Consider the following 21268-nt stretch of genomic DNA (forward strand, 5'->3'; position numbering starts at 1 on the left):
CGTAAAAATCTGCCGCCTGAGAGTGCAGCAGTCCAGAACTGATGTCTTGAGCACGTCACTGCCGTTGAAACGCTTCGATGGAAGCCACTTTTTCAGGTGAAGGAAAGGAAAGAAATTGCTGGGGGAAAGGTCAGGGCTGTAAGGGGGATGATTGAATAGTTCCCATCGAAATCTTTCAATTGTCTCAACAGTACGAACAGCTGTGTGTGGGCGGGCATTGTCATGGATCAGAAAAATTCCAGGCGTAGCATTTCTCTCCGCCTATTTTGGATGGCACATGGCAGATTATTCAGTGTTTCGCAATGCACCTCTGCTGTAATTGTTCGTCCTGGTTCCAAGAATTCCACAAAAATCACACCCTTTTGGTCCCAAAACACGGTTGCCATGATTTTGTGAACTGATGGTGTTTGTTTGAATTTCTTCGCTTTAGGGGAACCAGAGTGCCGCCATTGCATTGACTGCTGCTTTGACTCCCCAGTGGCGCACAATATCCATGTTCATCCCCCGTCACTATGTGCAAAAAGAGGTCATCTGCATCCTCCCCCCAGCGGGCCAAAAAATCACGTGCAGCTGTCCTTCTTTGCTCTCTGTGAGCGTCTGTCAGCATTTTTGGTACCCACCTTGCACACAGTTTGTGATACCCCAGGTTGTCAGTCACAATTCGATGCACTGTTTTCACAGACACTTCTGGAAACTCTTTGGCGAGTTCAGATATTGTGAACCGGCAATTGGAACACCCTTTCTCGTTAACGCGTTCCACCAGATCGTCAGTCTAAACGCTAGGCCTTCCACTACGCTCAGCGTCATGAACATTTGAACGCCCTTCCCGAAACACTGCACCATTGCCTGACCTTTCCTTCACTCATCACTGTCGGTCCATAAATGGAACACAATTCCCGATGGATGTCAGCTGCATTTTGTCCTTTGGTGTTCAGAAATCGTATGACAGATCTCACTTCACATTTGGCTGGATTTTGTATTACGGCAGCCAATTCACCTTACTGCTACTCGCACGTACGCAACCCCAATCTGACGATTCTATCTCTGTTGCAAGCACAGAATACTGGGGCATGCTCCTGCGCATGCTCAACTTTAGTGTTGCCAACCCCACGTAAAAAATTATCGGTGCTTTTTTTTGACATGCGCCTCATAGTAGGAATGATCCAATCTGAATTTTTTTCTTATACTGATGTTAATTTATTCAACTCCATGAATTTATATGATAATAATAATAATAATCTGTGTCTCTGCACTCCGTAAGGGCCTTAGGCTATCTGCACAACAACTCTCTACTGTTTTACAAATTACATATAACGAACTCTACCTTTACATTAATGACATTAGTGAATGTGCAGTGTATCTGTTCATCATGTTACCCAGAACTCGAGTGTACGAGCCTTCCTGGTCACTCTTGAACACTTGAGCTCGTATTGCACAGCACCAATCAGATCACGTCTGACGTCATATCTACTTCTTATATATGTCCATAGAGTTTGCTAGTTAACACAAATACTGTAAGGCCATTTAACGAAAACATGGAGTGGTCTTAAGTTGTAACTCCATATTTACTGAATGAATATGAGTTGTTTTTTTTTTTTTTTTTTTTTTTTTGAACAAGATCCATCACCTAGGATTTTGCTGTTCAACTATTATCAGGTGGGGATTAAGTTGTGGGTTTGTGGGTTTATACTTGGTGTGGTGTTCGAGCACGTGGGTGTAGAACCCGTTGTTTGACCAGAGGTGTCGTTCTCAGGCAAGTTGACCCTGGCTTGGACTACATAGCTCCTGATGGTCCTGTTGTAGAATCAGTTCCTCCTGAAGGTTGCAGCATTCACGTTCCATTCTGGAGTATGCTTATTGAATCTCCAGTGCAGGCTGCTCACCCATCATATAGGCAATCTCGTGTGTTGAGCAATAATTGGGATTTTTTCTAGTTTGCTCATAAGGCCGGTAACAATATCACCAAAACAGCTTTTCGACTGAAGTAACAAGCAAAACTCTGTAGCCAATAAAGTATTGACGACTTACTAACTGAGGTGACATGTTACACACTACAGAGAGTATGGCGCAGTCCAAGTAACACACAAGCAACAATTGCAACTTTTCATGTAACTTTAGTATGAAAGATTGCATTTATTTCTGATGGTTTCCGTGTGATCTGTGTCTTATGTTGCTTCAGTCTAATGTACGCATATAACTTTTAAAAATTGTTATTTGAGTATTCAAATAATTCCTGAGATTTTTATATTAGCCTAATATGTAGTTTTCTTCTTGTAGGTAATGCTCTCTACATTAGTGTTCCAGACAATGGTTGGCTACGAGTGGAGATCAGATGTTGAAACTGTAATAACTGATGTAATAAAGAACACCAATTTATGGGCAAGCTACAGAATAGCAAGATCTGCTTCAAGGTAAATTCTGCATGTCCATTTTTTGAAGTTATATTTCCAGTAGATCCTAGGTTTGATACCTGATGGAAGCACATAGTGGTTCGGATCCCACTTTAAACTGTAGGTTCTGTGCATAAAGTGGAGTTAAAAAAGACCATTTTCTTACCAACAGCATACCATAAACATGTACTGGTTTTTCCAAATATGGCAGAAAAGCAGTGTAAAGTAACTTCTTCAATTCAATATACAAAGTCCCTGATTGCTGTACAGTGAAATTTTAGGAGTCGATATGGACGACCACCACCTGATTACAAAAGCATCATTGTACAGCAATCGGTGACTTGGTCTCAGGAATACCATAAAACACATTCACTTTTATCCTGCACTGACATCATTTTCAGTTTCAGCACTTCCTAATCCTATTTAGCCTTATGTGGAACAAAGGAAAAGAAGTAAAATTATATAATAATTAATTAGAGACAGTTAATTCCTCGTCAACCATTCATGACTTGCTCTTTCTTTTGCCTGTACTTATGGTCAGTTATAATATAATAACAGTATTAAAATATCTGTATTTTAATAACGGAAGCCAGTTTTTAAAAAAAGTATGGTCCACAACTTAATAAATTGTAAAATATGCATAATTTCTCGAATATTTAGATGCTGCCAAAGTGTTACATTTCATTTTACGGATGACGTGAGAGACTTGGAATCCAGAAAAGTATCAGCTGGTATCGGTGTTTCTTCAGCTCTAGAATAATGTATAAACTAGGGATGGGACCGATTAATCTTTACTCTATCGGTATTGGCCGATATAGGCATATCAGAGTATCGGTTTATCAGTAAAATTACTGATTATTTTACCGATCCGATATATTGGTAAATATCTGATAATTTAGTGCAATATTCTGCCATTTTGTTGTAATTTTTATGGATAATCTCCATGCCCTACTTTCTAAAAATTAAATGTCTAAATATGCAATTTCTTTTTCACTGCAGTCACCTTGAAACACATTTATTAAGGAGGTGAATGAACCTTTCAGGTTCTTCCACGACCATTTCTAATTTTATATCGGATCGGTAGAATATTGGTTATCGGTATCGGTAAATTTTATATCGGTACTTTATCGGTATTGGCCAAAATTTCATATCGGCCCATCCACCAGTATTGGACATATTCCTTCACCTACAATCAACTGCAACATGTCTTCATCCACAGGTACGGCCATCACAGCATATCAGCTGGTATTTTGACGAAGCTCAGTCAGCACGTGTCGTCAGAGCACTTCCACTTCTGGCTGATCTGCTTGCAAGAGCTGAGTCGAGGTGAGGCAGAGTTGCTCAACAGGTCCCACAGCACTCTGGTGTCACGTCTAAACCTAGCAGTTTCCCATTACAGCAAGGCAGTTGCTGCACTCAAGGTGAGTTTTTACTGGTGTTTACACATTACTTCATCAGGATGTCTACTGAATGGATATTTCTGGAATTGTGTATCTTCACTGCTGTGAAGCGAACGCAACTTGAAGTTACTTCACGTGCTTACTTCAGTGGCTCTAACCGGGCTCTCAGGTGTTATACTTTACCCCATTTTAAGTTCTTTAGCCACAATCTCCAAAATATGTTTAATCGTGGTTCCACTGTATATTGAATATGGAAAGTTTAAAGTTTCTATGTTACATCAGCTTTTGCAACCTTGTTGTATTTTCTTTGTATTGCATAGGTTATTTTTTCATGTAGAATCGTACCAACTTTTGTCTAATGTACTGTAGCTTGGAAAAAAAAGTGACATTAAACTTATGAATTGTAATTTTACAGGCTGCCAGCACTCCAGTTTACACACTACAGTTTCAAGCTGAATACACAAGACTGAGGGGCGAATTCTTACAATGTTTTGCTCAGCTTGTCCATACTTGCCACGGCCTGTGCACGTCACCACCTCCAGCTGTTGCCGGAGCCATCGTTCTGGCCACGAGAGATGAACTTCAGCGCTACGGGCATATCACTCATCAGGTAAGAATGCATTAACAACTAAGTTCCCTTTCCTTGCATGTTTGTTGCTGGTAGAAATGTAGGTTTTCCTGTTACTTTAAAAAGTAAAAAAGTAAAGTAAAGTGCTCCCCTGTGCTTAGCACCACGCCATGAAGGCGTATAGGGGGTGTGGGGGTAACGCCCCACACTTTCTTGATCCGGTCGTTAGTGGGGGTGATGTGATCAGCATCACGCCCCCTGACCGCCTTTACCCCCCAGGGTTTCCCCCAGGTACCCATGTTATTCGACGCTGGGTGGGCGCCGGGGCCGCTTCCATCGTTAGAAAAGTTCCCGGATTTGAACCGGCCGGGGATCGAACCCGGGACCTTGAGCATGGTAGTCAGACGCGTTACCGACTGAGCCACCGCGGCCACTTCCTGTTACTTTACATTGCTTTAATTTTTCTTGTATGTACATGCTTGCATTGTAGAATTATTTCTGTTGGAAGTTTACGGTTCATACAAGCACCCTTCATCATGCATTTATTCTTAATGTGATTAATGTTACAGTTATAACAGTGGAATAAATTTAACAAAAATAAAGAAGCAGTTGTACAATGAATCTTGTCAATAATGTTACATTGTTGAAACATTAGAATAATAATAATAGAATTGCTTGTTTCATGCTAGGATTTTTATGACCTAAAAATCACCAAAATATGCTCTTAGACCTAAAATATTACAAAATATGCCCTATAATTTGAAAAAATATGCCCTTATAACTAGACTGTTTCAAACATCAATATCTAACTTATGCTGAAATATTTTCATATACGAACTATTTTTACTTCACTTTATGGGCCCTGATGATTTGAAATGCACAATGAATACTTTCTGTAAATTTTCAATTAAAAATGAAAAAGATTTTGCTGCAGTCCAAAAAAAAGAAAACCTTGAGTGACCATGGGAGGAAGAATGAATTCACTTGGAAAATGACTATGTTTTTTGAAAAAGCAAAAATATTCTGAATATGACCGAAAATCCATCAGAATATGCTTTATCACATAGAAATGGCCAAATATGCCAAAATATGCCCTTAAAAAGCACCTTAATTCAATTAGTTTCTTCACAATATGAATTTCTATATATTTAGGGAACACATCAACCTTACCAGAAAAAATATGCTGTCATAAAAATCCCAGCCCTATAATAATCACACCAAGAATAAATGCCTGATGAAGGGAGTGGGTGTTCTCCCAAAATGCAGCAACAATTCTTATTTATTTATTACATATTAATTAGGTATAATAGAAATAAAACACCAAAACAGGCATGCAAGTACAAGGTAAGTCAAAATGATGGACCCGATTTCAGACATTTATTCTGTGAAATATAATAAACAAATGTTATTGTGAGACATGTGCTAAGAAAGGTAAACTGTCAAAGTTTTTTTCAAACAAATCACAAGTGTTCTATGTGAGCACCTCGCGTAACACGGCACACATCAAGCCGATAGTCTATCTCCTGCCAAACCTTGTGTAGCATGTTGCGGTCAATATCAACAATGGCTGCTGTGATGCAGGCACGCCAGGTCATCCAATGTTGTTGGAAGTGGTGGTACGTGAACATGATCCTTGACAACACCCCACATGAAGAAATCACATGGGGTCAAGTCGGGGTTATGAGGTGGCCAATGAAGGAGAGGTCGATCCTCCGGAGATGCACGGCCTATTCAACGTTGTTCCAATACCCCATTGAGATGGTCCCGAACGCTGCCATGGTAATGCGCAGGGGCACCATCCAATTGGAGAATGAAACAGAAGTCCAATAACTTCAAATTTGCTGGCAATTTCTACAAAAAAAAAAGTAGTTTACCAGTGATAAACCAGGTAACATGGGAAACGTTACATCAAATATTGTGTTTATATGCTTATAAGAACCATAAACTGTAAAAGAAATAATTTGACATTGCTTTGTTGCACTTCTGGCCATTGTGACATTGAGGATGAGGGATGAATACATGAAATGTACATAAGAATACTCTCAAAGAACGCCCATGCCAAGCCCATGATTTGAATCTGGGAACTTGAGTGGCAAGATGAGTCAACCACTTAATGGGCTCAGCCAATGAGCTGGCAGGTAGAAATGTTAATCGACTTGACTCACTTTCGCTTATTTTCTTTAATCCCATGGCAAATACCGGTGTACAACAAAGGAAAACTACTAAACTCCATGGTGCAACAGCCTCTGACCAGGCCCTGCCAGAGCAGCTTTTCATTGGGTGATGTGTGGTCAGTGCATAGGATCCCATCACCTCTGTTTTTCTGGCTTTCGTGACTGGAGCCTGCTACTTCTTGAAGTAGCTTCCCAATTGTCCTCATGATGCTGGGTCATCGCCGAAATTTTGGGGTCACCCACCAAAGGCGAGAATGCTAACCACTTTGTTTTAATTTTACCTTCTTCAGTTTCACTATTGCATACTTGGTCTCTTTATGCGCAAAGGATGGAAAGCACTCAAATGTTGACCACTTGTCTATACAGAACACTCTGGAAACTGCATCTTGCACCCTGACAAGGCTCGGACATCAGAGCTTACATTTAGCATAATCTTCTGTGTGCGTCATTCTCTGTTTTGTCCACATATGTGCTTAGTGCATGTGCTTAGTGCCCTTCTGCAGCCTCTGCTTTCATTTTAGGTTTTATTGAGATTTTGGTTATTGCTTTCAATGAGGTCACTCATTAATTACCCAAATGTGCCAGTTACTTTCCTGTGCGTGTTTTTTGTGAGTGTCCCTTCATTAATATTAATTTAAACTTATTATCTTACTGATTCTCATTAATACTGATATTTCTTAGTATCAATCTAGTCACGAGCGTGTTTGCAATTCCAGCTACGGAAGTGTGTGAAGGAGTTCAGAGCGTGTGCTGATATGTACTGGAAGCTGTATCAATCTGCCTTTGACGCTGATCCTTGTTCATTAGCAAATATACAAATGTATCCTTTTGCAATGCAATTAACTCTACTGCCAGTGAGACGAAACCCAACAGGATAGCCACTGTCATGGAAAATCTGGTAAAATCAGGGAAATGAACTTAGGAGTGATAAGGTTATGGAAAAATCAGAGATTTATGTCCCATTTTATGTGTCATACACTTTGTGATCAGAATCATTGTGCTATGTGCCTCCATCGAAGATCAAACCTCTTCATGATCAAACAAATCAAGTTCATGTACAATTGTTGGTTTAGTGGCAACACTGTCACCTTGTAATCCAAGAGTTCCAAGTTTGATCTTCGGTAGAGGCACGTAGCACAATATATATTTCTTGAATGTATTTTAATTTACAAAGAGGATCCCTGAAGTCAGTGTAATATCTGATCTGAGAGCTAATAAATCCATCTGATGTTCAGGGACTGAAGTACAGGAAAAAGTGTCTTGTCAGTTTTATATTTGTTGAGCCTGAAAATCTGCATGCTTTTATTGGTTGCCAACTAGCCAATGGGCTTCAGTATTCTCTAGTGATCATGTATCACCAATTAGGTCATATTTATTTAGTTCAGTCTCTTGGAGACATGAAATAAATTCAGTTCAGTTCAGAGAAGTATGCCGAGTGACTTTAACAGATTGAACCAGTGAGCTAGCGATATGTGGTACATTGATCAGAAAGCAGCCTTTTTGAAAATTAAATATATGTATATCCTGTGAAGCAACTTTTTTCTTAACAGTTCTTCAGATTACAGCAGATGTGCTTGCTGGTCGCACATAGCATAGAACGAATTGCATTGTCAACCTCTCAGACCTGCAGCCAAGATGAAATTGCCCTGGATTTTAGGTATGTAACACGAGTGCAGCAAATACAGGAAAATCATGTATTTTTCTTTGTACTTCTCATTTCCCATGTACATTGTCACAATCAAAACTTAGAAGGGGCGAACTTTCAGAAAGGCTAGGAACCTTCTGGACTGAAAGCATGAATCAGCCACTTAATCTGCTCAGTTGCTAAGGTGATTAGTGAATATTTGTGCGAGTCATTAAACCTTTATAAAAATATTAATGCTTCTATGTTCAGTTCACAGGATACTAGCTTGGAAACCTACAACATGCTTCGTTGCTGCCAGCAGGCAAGTGCAGTTGCCCAGGAGTTGATGCAGATACCAGATCTCAAACCAATTACTCATCAGGTGGGTGAGCAGTAGTTTTCCTTTCTTCATTTTTTGGGTCATTTTCAGTATTTTAACAGGATTAATTATATACAGAGTGGTGTAAAATAAGATGATGGTTTTAAAAAATCTGGCATTCTTATGACTAATATTTTTTTAATTTCTGTCTTCCTTTCATTACAAGTAAGATTTGGGGAATTTATACTGAATGCAACTACAACTGGTGGTGGACTTTGATGGTTATTTCTGGCACATCCTGTCCCCCAATCATTTTTGGGGGTGTGTGGTCCGATGGGTGACAGCAAACTCAGTTGCGAAGTAAAACCTGAAGGGATCACATCGCTCTCCCGAAGCAATGTTGCCAAGCGTACCTCTGTTTTTGCCAGTTTCTTTATATGGCTGTGTGTCCGCCTACATTCCGACCTGTGGGTGGTCCTTACGGAAACTTCATCGTCCAGGATCACATGTGCAGTTGTACCACTAACCCCCACTGATTTCTGGTGCTGACAATACCGTTGCCCGAGAAGACTCTTTCTCGCTTTACAGTACGTTTGGCAACATATGGTGTACCCAACACTCATTTGTTCCATCCCACGAACAACATTCTGTACCTTGTGACTCAAAAATTCCTGATCTCAGTCGAAGAAAATTCAACTGATCTCTTATTCGCTGTTTCCCAGCTGACAGTTGGAGTTGTGTTCAGTATAACTATGGAGAAATACACAATTGCTCAGCGAACCAAAATTCTTGTGACAATGTTCTTAGAAAATAATTGGTCCGTAGTTTTAAGGCAACAAGCGTGTAGATGATTTTATAACGTTTGCGAGGCACCAACTAGGAACACAGTTGACAGTCTGGTCAAAAACTTCAAAAACATGGGAACGGTAGGAGATTCTTGGTGTACTGGAACATGTCATATTTGCCATATTCCTGTACAGTGGCGTGCGGTGCTAAATCAGGCAGGGGAACAGGTGACATGCACTTGCCCCCTCCCCTCCCATACCTATCGTAATATAATACAGTAGACCAAGTAAAATTCAACCCTTGTTCAAATGAACCAAATAAACATACGAAACATATGCTAAAAAATTTCAGAAGTCATATACATGAAGCACGTTAAAATTATGAAAATACCAATGTTAAAGCAAATATGATATAACTTTTTTTTTTTAACCCACAGCGCTACAGCCCTTGGAGGGCCTTGGCTTACCTACCGACTGCTGGTCTCGCTCCCACACTGTTCCTCCGTCACCTGTTATAGCGTGGAGCTCTCAGACCAGTATTGGGGTGACGGGTGATTAGCCCGACAAAACCCCAGCCGTTGTTGTAGGTCTTCTTGACCGGGTTACGCTCACTCACTCGGAGCTTCCTAATTTCCTCACGATGGTGGGTTGCCACCGGCCCTATACGTAGGCCGAATAAATTCCGACCAGAGCCGGATTCGAACCTACGCCGTTTCACAGCGAACGATCTCAAGACGAGTGAACCCGCTCGACTACAGAGGAGGACATTTGTAGATTAAGTTGACATTTTTTTTTATAGTTGAGCATTGTAATTCAAATGTCCTCAATGCAATAATGGCAATCAGATGGCCGAGTTTTTTTATGACGTCCACTCATGGGGGTCCAGAAGAGGGGCAAGGGGGGGGGGTGTCCCCCCCGGAAAATGAAAGTCCACCAAAAATTATATATTTGTCACATATAATTTCATTTCAGCCACAATAATATGTGTTAATTATTGCATGAATATGATAAATTCAAATTTAAGCAATGTTTTTTTGAGGGTACAACACTATTATTGGGGAAAAGGTACCTTGCTTGTCCCCCCTGGAAAAAATGCCTTTGCTTTCCCTGGAAAAAAATCCTGCGGACGTCCATGCGTCCACTACATTTGTAGAAATTGTGACAAAACCCGAACTGTTCCAAACTCCCTTCTTGGGAACAAACAAGGACAACAATAATTTGCCACTGGAAGAGTATACAGTTACAGAGTTATAGTAACTTGTTTGAAAATGCCTTGTGTACGATTTAGTTTTAGTTTCTAATTCGGTTAGGATAGGTGTTGGTTTGCTGTCTTTTCTGTAAACTTCAATGAACTAAAATCTTTCCGTCTTCAGCCGGTCGATCATACAACACTCGCAACATTCGCTTTGTCCTGCCGCTGCGTGCGTCTTGGGGCTGGTGGAACAGGTGGATGCGAGCTGTTCCCTCGGAAGCTATTTCGCAGCGTTTAGCCAAGGCATTTAGCAGACGCTTAGACTGTAGAAGATTTTTCCAGTTCGTTATGAATGACAGACACAATTTTGCAATGAGATTAGGAAACTATAGACTTACTACACTCAAAACTATCACTACGACGCAATTAAACTTCAGCACATAGCAAAAACTCGAAGGAAAACGAATTCGCTATGTCTCTCGTAGGGAACAGCTAGAGAGTTCAGCTTCCGCGGCACCATGAGGATCGTTTACCTTCGCGCGTGGTCGGAAATACTCGGCAACAGACAGCAGAGGGTGGGACATTGAGGGTAGGTGACGTAAACAAACGTCCAGTCACGGTGAAAGTTTTTATTTGGCGTGTTGATTTCGGAAGAAAGAAGTGTTCTTATTATGTAATTATAGATAATTTAAATGGCTAAAAAGGGCGATAAGTAGAAGGGAACAGCCTGTTCCACCTGTTCCATGGAGGGACCGCCACTGTTCCTGTACCTTCCTCAATCATGTCGAAAATGATGCCAACTTTCTTTAAAAATTGTTAATGAGCGATAAAGCACATTTTCAATTAATTGGTTTAGTAAACAAACAAAACAATGGCAAACCATCGTGGAACTGAAAGAGAACATCAGGAACGAGATAGCTACAATATCTCCTAAAACTCAGAGAGATCATGAGGAGGAGACCGTTTACAAAGAAGAAGAGGGAGATCATTTGTCCCGTTTATTGTTTTCGATTCTTAATGTTAGAAAAAAAATCCAAGAATGAAGCTTTCATTTGCCATTTAGATGGTTCATTTATTTTATTTCTGTAAACAATTGCATAAAAAACAAATCCCATCAGCTTATTTTGCACCACCCTGTATATATAAGTTGGAAAAAAGGTGAATGAAAGGAAGAAGGGCAAATGAGAAAAGTGAGTGTTCGACCTACAAAGTTGCCATGCCTAGGTTGAAGGTGTAGTAGGTATAGAAAAATGTGTTTTTCTTTCTAGTTGTTATATCTTCTTTAACCGGGAGTCATAGTTCATGGAATGCTGACACGAAAGGTGGCTCCTGAGTGTTTTGGACCCAAAACCTTTTCCTTCTTCCTGACATTCCTGATGGATCTACATTTTCCACACTACTTGGCTGGCAGTCTCTAATGTTTTACGAAACAGAAGAACATGATGTACATGATTATTTTTAGATTTAAAATCTGTAGAATGAAAAAGAAACTGCTGAAGTTGCAATTTTTCATGTAACAGGGAAGGCAGAAAACGTTCATGGAAAAATCAGATTTGATTCTACATTCTGCCAATAAAAGACATGTTTTAAAACAAATATGACACCAACTATATTATTCCAACTGCCGCATGACAACTCCCAAAACAGCATGAAAACAAGATAATGCTTCAGCACAGAAGGTTACATAAGGAGTTGCACGTAGGGTAGAATGGACCTAACAAAAAGAAAGTGGCTGATTTTTGTACTCGTGGTGAACTCCAGCATTGCCACGCGATTGACTTCACTTTATTTTAGCATCGGGTCCAGTCTGCCTGTGTGTCACATCTCAAGGGTTAATGAACATGTGAGATTTGGAATGTGCTCATGGTAAGAATGTTTTTTATTGTCGTGTTTTTTCGAATGAGACAAGAATAGCAACTGCTGTTACATTTTTTTTACTTGTTCCTCTTTACAGCATATCGACTGCTTATTGAAACAAGTAGAGATTCTGGTGGAGACTCCAATATCTCTGCCTCGTTACTTTTTCCAAGTGCTGCAGTCAACGAGTGTCAAGGTGAGATACTTTAGTTCTTTCTTTTTTGTAACCTATGTTAAGTCTTTATGATGATGCAGATTTTATTATTTTAAAAAACATTTCCTAGTGAGAGAAAAATAAATCTCGGGTCTGTAACACTTATATCAATAACATCATTTATAATAATATAATTGATAAAGTTATGCAAATAGTGATACAATTTAATACAAAGCATTATCATCATGCTGCCCTTGCTGCATGGACCACTTAAAATAAATTGTTATGATATGAGCCATCTACTTAACCCTTTAACTGCTGTGACAAGGTGATCTGTGCTGAATAGGGGTGTAAGGACAATCTGTGGTGAATGAATTTTGCAATAATTAATTGAGTTTAATGTCATTCTTACCATATAGTAGGGGTTTTCATCCTTTATGACTTTTCTCCTCTCTCTCAGAGAGAGAGAGAGAAGCTTAAAGAGAGAGAGAGAGAGAGAGAGAGAGAGAGAGAGAGAGAGAGAGAGAGAGAGAGAGAGAGAGAGAGAGAGAGAGAGGAGAAAGGATGTGAGACTGCTTCCCATTAAATGCTTCTTTTTTTTTAAGTTGATGCCCCAATTTCAACTATTTTACTAGCAAAAAATTTCTAATTTTTTAACTTTTATATTATTAATGTTCATCATTGAAATTAAATGTTAATAAATAATTTATGGCATAATTGTAAAGATAAATGCCTAGTTCCATTATGTCTAAGATTTTTGACAATATATAACATTAGATTTAAATTAGTTGTTAACTGCTTTTTCCTTGGGCAAGCGTATACGGAAGCTTGAAATAAATGGGTCTTGAATGCTGGTAAAATGAGTACAAATCACCTCTTGCCACGTGCAATAATAATAGAAGAAAATCGCCTGGAATAAAGTAACCATAGTTTCGTGGCCATTGAAAATGAGGCTAACAGAAAATAATGTATCAACTTTTAGCTCACACAAACTAAATTCTTTACTATTTCAATTTTTATGCCTCATTTGTGCAGGCACACATGGTCTGCAACTCCATATTAGGTATATATAGTCTTCCCCAATATACTCTTTAAAAATTTCATCTCCACTGCCTGCATCTTTCTTTTGTCTTCTGTCATTGTCCAAGTCTCTGCTTCATACGTAATTATTGGCACATAGTTTGTGTTGTATATTACCTTCTTGCATTTCATAGGGCTAATATCATTAAATTAATATGGTAAGTGCTAATTTTCATTGGCATGTTGCATTTTGAACATTGAAATAGTCTAATTGAGGTGCTCACGTTTTCCGCGAAGCTATTTTACATTATTTTCTATTAATTTCGGTAGGCGCTGCCACTAGAATTTATTTGATTTTAATGAAGTTGGTTGGAGAGAAACTGTTTCAGAAGAACCTCTCACAGCCGGGTATAATTGATGCCAGGTCCTGGAACCAGGCCATGCCCAACGGTTGAGAAACACTGCCTTAGATGATCTGTGCAGGTCAAACAAATTCCAGATATCTTGGAAATCTCTTTTTCTCACACAAAATTAATTACGACAGTCATTAGATGTTATACTTTTAAGAGGGGCTACATTTGTGCAGCGTCATATGATTCTTCACTCTTGGAACTAAATAATCCATCAAAATCTGAATGTCCCATCATCCAATTCGTTTGTAGTTAGTAAGTCTTCCATTTCTGCATCCATAAGGTAACAAGGATAAGAAAACTTACTGGTAGATGTCATTGACATTCCTGGGTTTGCCTGTCGAGAGGTACTGAAATATTAGGAGCAATAAATAAATAATTTGTGCTTCGAATTTCATAGCAATTCATTCTAGTTTAAAAAGACCAGTAAATCATTATAAATTAGGTTTCATGTTCTCACAAGAATAAAAAATATATGTTTTTTTTTTATTTTCCAGCTTGCAATATCCCCACAACCACGAGTGCTAGGAGAACCCATCAATGTGCAGAGTGGATCCCAGTTGGCAGTGAAGGTGGAGGGAGTCATTCAACATGGCAAAAGGCCAGGCCTCTTTAGGAGCGTACAAGGAGTCACCATTACAGTGTCTTCCCAAACACCACCCCGTGTTTCCCATAATTCTGATGGAAAGGTGAGGACGCTAGTCAAAACTCTGTTACGTACTAAGGAAACAATTTGCATCAAATTAAATTTCCCATCTGTTTCAACCTTGCTTGCAAATATCCCTTCAAAGTAGTACAGGCAAGATTTTATTTCATATTGGTTACAGGGATTGGGGAATTAATTATTCCTGCTTTTGTAATGGATATGTCTAAATACAGTTTCTTTTTCAAAGCAAAAATTATTGAAATCAATTAGTGATAGATATATACTAATTAGTAGAGCCCGGAAGTTCAGGCATTTATTTTCGTTAAAATAGGCAGGCAAAAAGGCATTTATAATGTGGTAAATAGGCACTAAAAATGAAAAAAAAGGCAAAATAAAAAAAAAGGCACATTTAGAAGTTGCTTACTTTTATCTATAATTTCTGGCAAAATGTTAAAATCTAAATTGGGAAGAGCATTTCAATTTTCTCCCTCTTGATTGCACATAACTACAAGGTGCTTTTTAAGTTCTAAACATTCATTGATAGTCGTCTGTCAGAGAAAGTTTTTCATAATAGAAAATGATCTTTCTACTTCGACAGAAGTTATTGGAGCATACATATAAGAAGCTAATGTAGCTGGACTCATTTTGGTAACAGCATTTTCACCTTTTAGAATATCACAAATTGTTTTCAATTGTTTCAAGTCCTCATTTGCACTCACTACCCGTTAGCACTTTTCCGCAACAGCTCACCCCTTTTCTCCTGGCACTTCCATCATCTGCTGCATAGATTCCTCGAAGATTTTCGTGGATGCTATAATTGTAATTGTCTCTGGCAATGCACCATAATGTGCAAAAGTAAACTTGAATAGCACAGGAGTTTTTTCACTTCACGAATTGAAGCCGCTTCATTTTCTGGAAGAGCATCGATCACCTCACTGATTTTTTGAAGGTTGTTAGCATAATATATAGCTGCTGATATCCAGGTTCCCTATCTCGTCAAGACTGGTTGCTGAGGTAAACTAAGCTCAATCGCAACTTCCTGAAATTTTCGGGTTCGAGAGGGAGATTTCAGAAATATTTTCTTTGTGTTCGAAATCAACCTGTCCACTTCAGCAGTCAATCATGCACAAGGAAATGTTAACCGAAAGGCAATATCCTAACTCAGCATGAAATACTTTTTTCTCACACTTTTCTCCTTCAGCAATGTTGAAACATGCGTGAGTTCAATATTACTTAAATAAGGCGAAAATTATTCACATAATAAACGGAAGAAAAATAAATGCCAACAACGTTTTTTGGGAGAAAAATAATTGATATACACATTTTTTTTTTTAAAAAATGTCAAATTTCATTGAAAAAGGCAAAAAAAGGCATTATAATTAAAAATAGGCAGTGGGGTCCCAAATAGGCAAAATAGGCAAAATGAAAAGGCTTCCAAAATATTCGAAACAACATAAGAAACGTATATCCGGAAAAATTTTATCAAATTATGCAGTAGATAAAAAGAGGCATTTTGCCAAACTTCCGGGCTCTACTAATTAGAGAGGTTAATCGACCATTCCTGTTCTTCACAGATCATTTGCAATTTTATATCAGATCAATAGAATATTTGTTGCCAAATTTTGTATCAGTACAATAATGGCAGTGGCAAAAATTAGATATTGATCCAAAGTATTTAGATTGACCAAATTCTCCGAGGAAGAAAACTGGGATACAGGGTGACACAGGAAAGTGTACTCATTTTTTAATGAACATTACACAGTTAATTGTACACCAAACTGTATTACTTTTGTTGTATTATTTATGGCTACAGCCCACCGTTAGATATTCCATGAACCTCCTACGGGGATTGTTTCCTGGTCATTTGATTTCCAGGTTTGGAGATGTGCCTTTGTCTCCCCGATCTCCCGAACTGAGTATGTGCGACTTCTTTCTTTGAGGGTATTTAACCCTTTTGAGGCGGAGCCTCCAGATGACAAAAGTAACTGAAGGACTGTTGACGAATATTATCTTCATAATAAATGTTCAATAAACAGGAAACCGAATAAAAAAAAAAACATGAATCTTTTTGGCTTTAATCTCCAAGCATCCACCTCACATCTGCTGTCATCACCGGGTATACTCTGACGTCATTGTCATGTCACCAGGCAGATTGTTAAAAGACACAACAAAAGCCCACGTGTTTTTCAAGGCTTTATAAGTTAAAGGGCTAGGTCTTTCAAGTTCTAAACAAGCGTAATTTCTACACAGTAAATTTGGCTCTGGAAGGAAGAAAGGGATTAGAACTTGTTTGTCCTGTGTTTTCCACTTAGCAACAGGTGAGGAAGGGGGAGGGGGAGAATAAGGGGAAAGAAGCCTTTCTGTATAGCGTTATTCGAGAGTGTTTTTCGTGGCATCTGTGCCGCACAGGTGGCTACGGTCTTCGGGGGATGGGAGAGGCGTGGGTGAAATGTAATACGCACTTGCAGGCAAGGAGTTTGGCTGCACAAATCATTCTCTTGTTATCAGGCTATGGGCTATGAACGTGAGTGCTTTTGAAACCTTGTCGTGAGAAGAAAGAGTCTTTTGTGATGGCATCTCTTCGGACAGGAGAAATTCGTGACTTGTTGGAGGAGGGGTTTGACACGAGGGATGAAACAGAAGTTGAAGATATACAGGGTTGTTCAGAAGATGATATACAGGGTGTGCCAGAAGAGGAAGGGTGAAGATGAAGAAGAATTAGAGGAGAGTGAAGATAGTGGTGATGCGAGTGCAGTGCAGTGGGAAGAAGTGAAGAGGGGGATAGACCTCGGGGGGGGGGGGGGGGATGTTCTTCCTTTCTCTGGACAGCCAGGTGTAAGAGTTCGTGCCCTTGCAAACAATCCTACTCCTTTTCAAGCTTTCAGTTCGGATCGATGGGCAAATTTCTGATGGAGTTTCCGGTCAGTTGTGATAAACATTCTCCTTGACCTTGAGTTTTCTTCTTTTTTTAAAAAAAATACTATTTGTATTATCGTTTTGATACTATGTATTCCCCATTACATAACTTGGGGCAATCAGCGACAAGTGGTGGTTTCCCCAGATCGATGAGTGCTACCGGATGGGAGCTAGGGGGGGGGGGGGGAAAGCTCTGTTGCTTTCAAAAATGGGTACACATCGACATGTTTACCTTACCGAACGAAAGCCTTGAAAATTCTGAATAAAACGAGGCCTCATTGGCATTTATCGTGTTATTACAACTTTTTTAAAAAAAACATTTTCCAACATGTTACATTTTGCTTAAAATGAGCCCCGTCCTTGGGGAATTTCCATGCATTGCGAATATTTCGTCGTCCACCTCGAAAGGGTTAAAGGAGCGAGTTTACGTCGACAAACCCTGTTCAATAGACGAACTGAAGACAGCTATTCGTAGGGAGGTACAGCAGATCACTCAGGAGACATTGAAACATGTATGGGGCAGCTTCACCTCTCTACTGGAAAACTGAATTATGGACATCACCTGCCAGATGTGATCTTTTCTACGTAACACAAATGGCATTACTTCCCACACCTACTCAAAGCCCAGAAATAAAGTTTGCTGTCACATTAACTGTATATTGTTAATTAAAAAATGAGTACACTTCCAAGTGTCACCCTGTATTTTGCTTCAGTGTCTTCAATGCAGCAAGTGCAAAACCACACCTAGCACAGGTATCAATAGGTTTAGAATATTTAATACTAAAAGAAAGGAAAATCTACATTATGCGAAAGTCCAATAGAACAGTAAAGAGTTCACAATGTTCTAAACAATTGTGGGAGTAAAATGTAATAGCTTTGCTGCATTCTTGCACAATGTTAAATACAATGGAAGTATTCTAGTGTCCTCATCTTACACGTACAGCACTTGTACCATTTGATTTGTTATATTTATCAGATGGTGACAGTGATAAAATCAAATTACTCAGAAAATATATTATGTACAGAGTGATTCTTTCGCTGCAAGACCATGGAAAATACAAATACTTCAATTTGTTGAAAATGTACAAATATGAAACCTGCTGTAAACTGAACCTTTTTGAAAAAGGAAGGAAATAAAGTCGGCTGACTGTGAGTAGCAATGTGTAGCTGCAACAGTGAGTAGCAATGTAGTGCCATGATAATTACCTGCCACATTGTTGCCATTTACGCTCTTCCTTTCGCCTGTAGTTGGCACTCGCTACGGTATTGACTTCTGTGGAGCACAGGTGCAGGGTGGAGTGCACAGTTACTAGCATACAGATTTCTTCTCAATTTTTGCTTAGTGTGTGAGGTTAATGCAGAGACATTGATTACACAGTTGCAGAGCATGTGTTCATTGCAAATATGCACGTGCTTAGCTATATATTCATATATATATGTATGTTCCAGGTTCTTGTAGCAAAAGAATCACCTTGTATTTCACTTCCAGGTTAAAAATCAGAGCAATTAAGCACCCTAAAGACAAGTCTCGGGACACCAGGATTGTCTGCCTAACTGGAGACATATGGTCACCCTCATACTATTACAAGTTTGTAATAAAACATATTGAATCATCTTAACTGTCTTTACAGGTGAATGATGCAGGCTCCATCATTACACAGACTGTTACTCCTCATCGAGATTTCTTCGCAGCACAGTTCCTCCTGGCATTCCCAGCTGGTGGCCAGTATCTGGTGGTTGTGGATGCTGCACTCACGGACGAAAACGGGAACATGTGGCGGACAGGGCCTCGCAGCACGCTCACCGTCAAGTCTCATGAAGAAGGTGGAAAAGCTGGAAGTTCTTCTGCAAGGAGTGGCTTCTCGGGGAGATTTTAAGGAAGAAATTTGTCTTCCAAACATTCGATTGAGAAGTTCTTGGATGACTTTGTGGGAAATTGTTCTTGAAGGTTCGCATAACCATTTTTTGTACATGCAAAATAATCTAACACAGTTATTTTAGTGGTTTCTATTGATTTTATCTGTGACGAAAGAATTCCTTAGAAGTGTAGAGTGACTACCCATGTGAAGTTGTGTTTTTGTATGTATCTTAGTGTAGCTTGAGAAAGTTCTGGGAAACCAGAATAAAACGTCGCAGATAAAATCAATAAAAACCAGTAAAATAACTGTGTTAGATTATTTTGCATGTGGGGAAATTGTGGTAAGATTTGAGTGACATAAGTCACTGCTCTTATATCAGCAACATAATTTATTTCTTTAAAGATAAATAAATTGTGCTAATACTTGCTGAAGTTAAAGTGCAAAGAAAAACAGCACACACTTTACCAAAAAAAAAAAGCATTGATACCATATCTTTAATTGTCTGGATGAATTCGAGCATTCAGGACACAAAACTCGTAAAGAATAATTATTTTGTGTTTATGCTCATTTCAGTACTGAGTAAATTGACTCCAGCATTTGTTTCTTCACTGAAAACACCAGCATTAAATGCTTCATTTTCGGAATTTGCTACCTTCCTTGCATTTCCATTTGAAGTATCCATCCTGTTTGAATATTTTGTTGTTACACAGCAGCTCTGTGGAATGAATTTACAGTCTCGGCCCTGGTGCATGCTAAGGATATTCTGAGTAGAGTGTATTCCAGCTCCAGAGCCATTAACCGCTATACACCCTGCAGTGGCAGAGGGTACTCTCACTAAAGAACCAGAAGCTATAATACCATTTATTAGTTTTGTTGATCAATTATAATTTATTGTATACCAAAGGTAACAAAGGTATGGGAAAAGTTCAACAACATGCATTTTCAACGTTTGTCACAGTAAACACAAAATTATTGTGTGTGTGTCGGCATTGTTGATTGCCCAATTAATTTATATAACACAGGTTATATTGTCTACAAGATCATAGTGTTTACTGCTTTGTTTACTCTCAGTTGGTATTTCCGAGTTCCTCTGTTTAGCAGTGCTATTGTTCGGTTGAGTCATCTGGTGTGCTTCCTCATGTTTGAAATTATACACAGTGTGTAGAAGTGAGAGTGTTTTTTAGGGGACCAAGATGAAAAGCCTAAAATGTGGAAAAAATGGAGAATCCAGGAACATAAAGGCAGGCTTCCACTGGAACCATAGCAAAATTTGGAAAGCAATTTTTATTTTTTTTAAATTTGTCTATTGATGCTAGTTCTGAAGGACCCAAGTGTGAATAAAATTATTGAGTGAAGATACTTATCCTTTGCATGCTTGGATCTTGTGTTGTGTGGATGCAACAGTTTACGGAGAAGTAAGGAAGAGTTGGTGAAAAAAAAAAAAATCACTCAAATTTTTAATCTTATATTGTTTTGTATTCTACAACCGTGATGCGAACCTTGATTTACATGTGAATTTTGTGGCTAACATGTTAAACATAAGTATGAATTTTAATAATATAAGGCATTCACTTTTGTATTTTGTACAAATAAAAAATAAATTTCACAAAGCAAGTGTTGATAATGCAGCAAATTATCATATAACGTTTTGTTTGCCATTCGGTTTATGTAGAGACAATATACAAACATTCCAATGTGCAAACATACATGTATGTACATTACATTAATGTACAAGTGTGCATTAAAAAGCCTTATCCAATGAGATTTTTTAATTTTACATTTACTTGATAACAACACAGAAATGATGCAGGTCACAGTAATATGTCTCTATCTTCACCCACAATCCCAAAGGTACCAGACATTCCTAAAACCGTTATACATTCGCATCTGCCAGGTCTATGGTCCACACAAAAACACTGATTTCACCATTGCCATCAACAGCCACTACACAAAC

General features: G+C 38.9%; 1 protein-coding gene across 1 annotated transcript in view; it reads left to right on the top strand.

The window, feature by feature from the left end:
- The window catches only part of defl (Integrator complex subunit 7), a 38703-nt gene extending 17712 nt beyond the window's left edge, over positions 1-20991 (top strand). The window contains exons 11-19 of the mRNA XM_083124941.1: positions 2278-2411; positions 3610-3811; positions 4206-4400; positions 7249-7352; positions 8091-8189; positions 8427-8538; positions 12407-12505; positions 14391-14582; positions 19087-20991. Coding sequence (XP_082981067.1) covers positions 2278-2411; positions 3610-3811; positions 4206-4400; positions 7249-7352; positions 8091-8189; positions 8427-8538; positions 12407-12505; positions 14391-14582; positions 19087-19332 — 1383 coding nt within the window. The 3' untranslated portion in view covers positions 19333-20991. The remainder of the gene's footprint in view (positions 1-2277; positions 2412-3609; positions 3812-4205; positions 4401-7248; positions 7353-8090; positions 8190-8426; positions 8539-12406; positions 12506-14390; positions 14583-19086) is intronic.
- The last annotated feature ends 277 nt before the right edge of the window (positions 20992-21268 follow it).

Source organism: Lepisma saccharinum, chromosome 7 (assembly GCF_977018435.1).
Source record: "Lepisma saccharinum chromosome 7, izLepSacc3.1, whole genome shotgun sequence".
Classification (NCBI taxonomy): Eukaryota; Metazoa; Arthropoda; class Insecta; order Zygentoma; family Lepismatidae; genus Lepisma; species Lepisma saccharinum.